General features: G+C 35.9%; 1 protein-coding gene across 1 annotated transcript; it reads right to left on the reverse strand.

Annotated features, from left to right (window-relative positions):
• Positions 1-517: 517 nt before the first annotated feature.
• LOC127565938 (uncharacterized) lies at positions 518-1,174 on the reverse strand. Its single transcript, XM_052006892.1, has one exon. The coding sequence runs from the start codon at positions 1,172-1,174 to the stop codon at positions 518-520; it is 657 nt and encodes a 218-aa protein (XP_051862852.1).
• Between the last annotated feature and the right edge of the window lie 1,824 nt (positions 1,175-2,998).

A 2,998-nucleotide genomic window follows, 5' to 3' on the forward strand; every position in this document is an offset into this window, starting at 1 on the left:
TTGTTCTTGAATTTTCCAGTTTTCAGAAGTAATAAATTATTTAACACTTGGCCAGGAATCAGCAGCAAAAATAGCAGCCAAAGGAAGAAACGAATATTTAAACTTATTGCCAACATTGTTGTCGAAGTATTTATGAGTAACTGAACGGCTTTTCGTTATAATTTCACAGTTTAACTTTATTGAAATTAATTGCATTAATGACATCTTCAATAACATACAGACTGACATTATCGGCTCTCTAGCAATTAATTTGATGACCATGTAATGTTTAGCTAGGGGTTGGAACAAGGATGCAAATAAACAATTGAACAAAAAAAAAGCCAACTTAACGGTTTCTCACTTTATTCTTTAAAATCAGCTTATCTATTATTTAAGAAGTAACATTTATTGAACTTATATCAATGTTATTAGGGTATAATTAATAGGCAAGCATATCTTTAAGCAGGTGGTAATTAGATCATTTATTGGTGAAAAATATTTAAATATATATATGTATATATATAGATGGTTCAATTATTTAGACCACAAAGGGAAGTCGTGGCTGACGTTTCTTTTTCCAACACTTCACACAAAGCTCGCCGATGAATGCGATAATTGAAGCTATGTAGCAAAATCCAAGCAGATACCAAACCCAAATGAGATCATCAACATTTAAAGGAGTTGGATTGGGATATTCTCGTTTTCCATCCGTATAAGTAAACAGTTTGTTAATGGAATCTCTTATCCAATGTTTGCTAAAGCCCAGATCATGTATCCACTGAATGAAATCATTCATTGCCTCAACATAAACAGAATTCGGTGGCAAAACTGCATGATTCGATGAAGCACCAAAAATATTGAGACCCGGAGTTTGACATAAAGCAATGCCCTTGTAATTGTGTTGATATTTTTTGATAGCTTCCCAAAATTTATCAAATACGTGATAGGCATAGCCTGTGTCTTGGTCCAACATCATACTGAACCGTTTCTTGATAGGCACAAAGACAAATTGAGATTCAGAAAAGTTCAAATCACTGCCTTTAAAGAATTGCAGCACAACCTCTCGAAATTCGGCGTCAAAAGTCACTGGAAGTCGCGACTCCTTCAATTCTTTAAAGTTGCTAATGATGCCATCCTGTGGTCGCTTGGTCAGAAATGTGCTGAGATTGGCATTGAAAAAGCAGCAGACGATCATACTGAAGATACTCATTACCACAATAATCTGATGAAGTGGCATACTTCTTCGATCCCTGTTTACATCGGTGGATATTCCTAAAACCCATCGGAATGCATTCAGATTGACAAAAAGATTTCCATAACTGAATCTATATCTTCGGCGAAATATCCGGCATGTTGCTGCTTCGACTAGCGTCGTTACCAGTGAAATAATCAAGTATACGACGAGTATCATCAACAGAAAGTTCTTTAAACTCTTATAGACATCCCCAATGCCGATCGCTTTGCCGCATGGGATTACAATAAATTGATGCGACATATCTACAAAAGAAGAGCATTCCATGTCGGGACGCCAAAATTGAAGGGCCATCGTTATGTCTGAATTGTTGCTCGAAACAAAATCTATTTTATCTCTCTCACTGAGAAGTATCAATTCTTTCAATGGTCGAGGCAGCTTCAGATTTATATTGCGTTTCTTTACAAACTCTAATATCAATATGTCCATATATCCAGCAAACATTAGTTCTCCAGACTTTTTATTCTTGCTTAAAAAGCTGCCTGGAGGAAATAGAGATGGTTTTACCAAGGCTGTCTTATTGCGAAAATTTCGCCACACCACCGGAAAAATTGGAGGTATTAATATGGTTGAAATTCGCTCAAGAGTTGGATCAGGAAAAGGTTGAAGTCGATAGGCAGCAATTGATTTTTGAAGAAGAGGAGAAGCGTGCAAGATTTCCATATTGACAAAGTTATAGTTCCTTGCATAATCGCATACAACATTAAGGCATTCCTCTACATTTTCGATAGCACTTTCCAGCCAGATTATAATGCGTGTCTCTCTCATACGATCCAAATCCTTGGCCAGAACAGAAAGGAGAATGGAGTCAGCCAACTCAGAGATGCAAACAACAACAATTGCTTGGCTATTGAAGAATAATTTAACAGGAACTACATTTGAGTCATCCTTGCGTAGAACAGGAAATCCTTCGATGTTAAAATTCTTTAAAGGACAATTGAAGTCATATCGACGTTGTAGGAGCAACAAAGTATCAGCACTCCTTTCGTTGAGCACATCTTCGGTGATATTCTTCAGAAGATTGGTCTTCAAAGTTTCAGTTTTTCGTATTAAAAAATTATTTAACACTTGACTCGGAATCAGCAGCAAAAATAGTAGCACAAAAATGTAACGAGTAAATAAACTTATTGCCAACATGATGGGTCAAGAATTGATGAGCAACTGAACAGCTTTACGTTTCCATTTCACAGCTTAACATTATTAAAATTAATTAAATTATCGACTCTTCCGATAGCACATTGAGTGACACTTTTGACTGGTCATCATTATATTTATAAACTATTTTTCTGACATTGCTTAATGAAACGTACTTGAGATTAAGAGGTGAAAATAAAAAAATGACAAAGAAATGTTGTCAGTAATTACCCCTTCCCTACTGATTGGTGCACTCCAAATAATATTTTTATACCCGCTACCCATAGGGCAGGAAATGTATGTAACAGGTAGAACGACGCATCTCCGACCCTATAAAGTATATATATTCTTGATCAGCGTCAACCGAGACGATCTAGCCGTCTGTGTGTCTGTCCGTCTGATCTCAGAGTCTATAAGAGCTATCTCTTATAATTTTTTTTCGACAGCATTTGCTGTGTTTGCACGCAGATCAAGTTTGTTTCAAATTTTTGCCACGTCCACTTCCGCACTCGCAAATCAAAAAATCTAATAACAAGAGTAATTTTAAAGCAAAAGTTACGAATTTTAGTATATACAAAAATAACTGTAAAAGTTATGATTCCTGAAAATTTGGTTACGATCAGATAAAAATTG

The sequence above is a fragment of the Drosophila albomicans genome, chromosome 2R (genome assembly GCF_009650485.2).
Source record: "Drosophila albomicans strain 15112-1751.03 chromosome 2R, ASM965048v2, whole genome shotgun sequence".
Taxonomy (NCBI): Eukaryota; Metazoa; Arthropoda; class Insecta; order Diptera; family Drosophilidae; genus Drosophila; species Drosophila albomicans.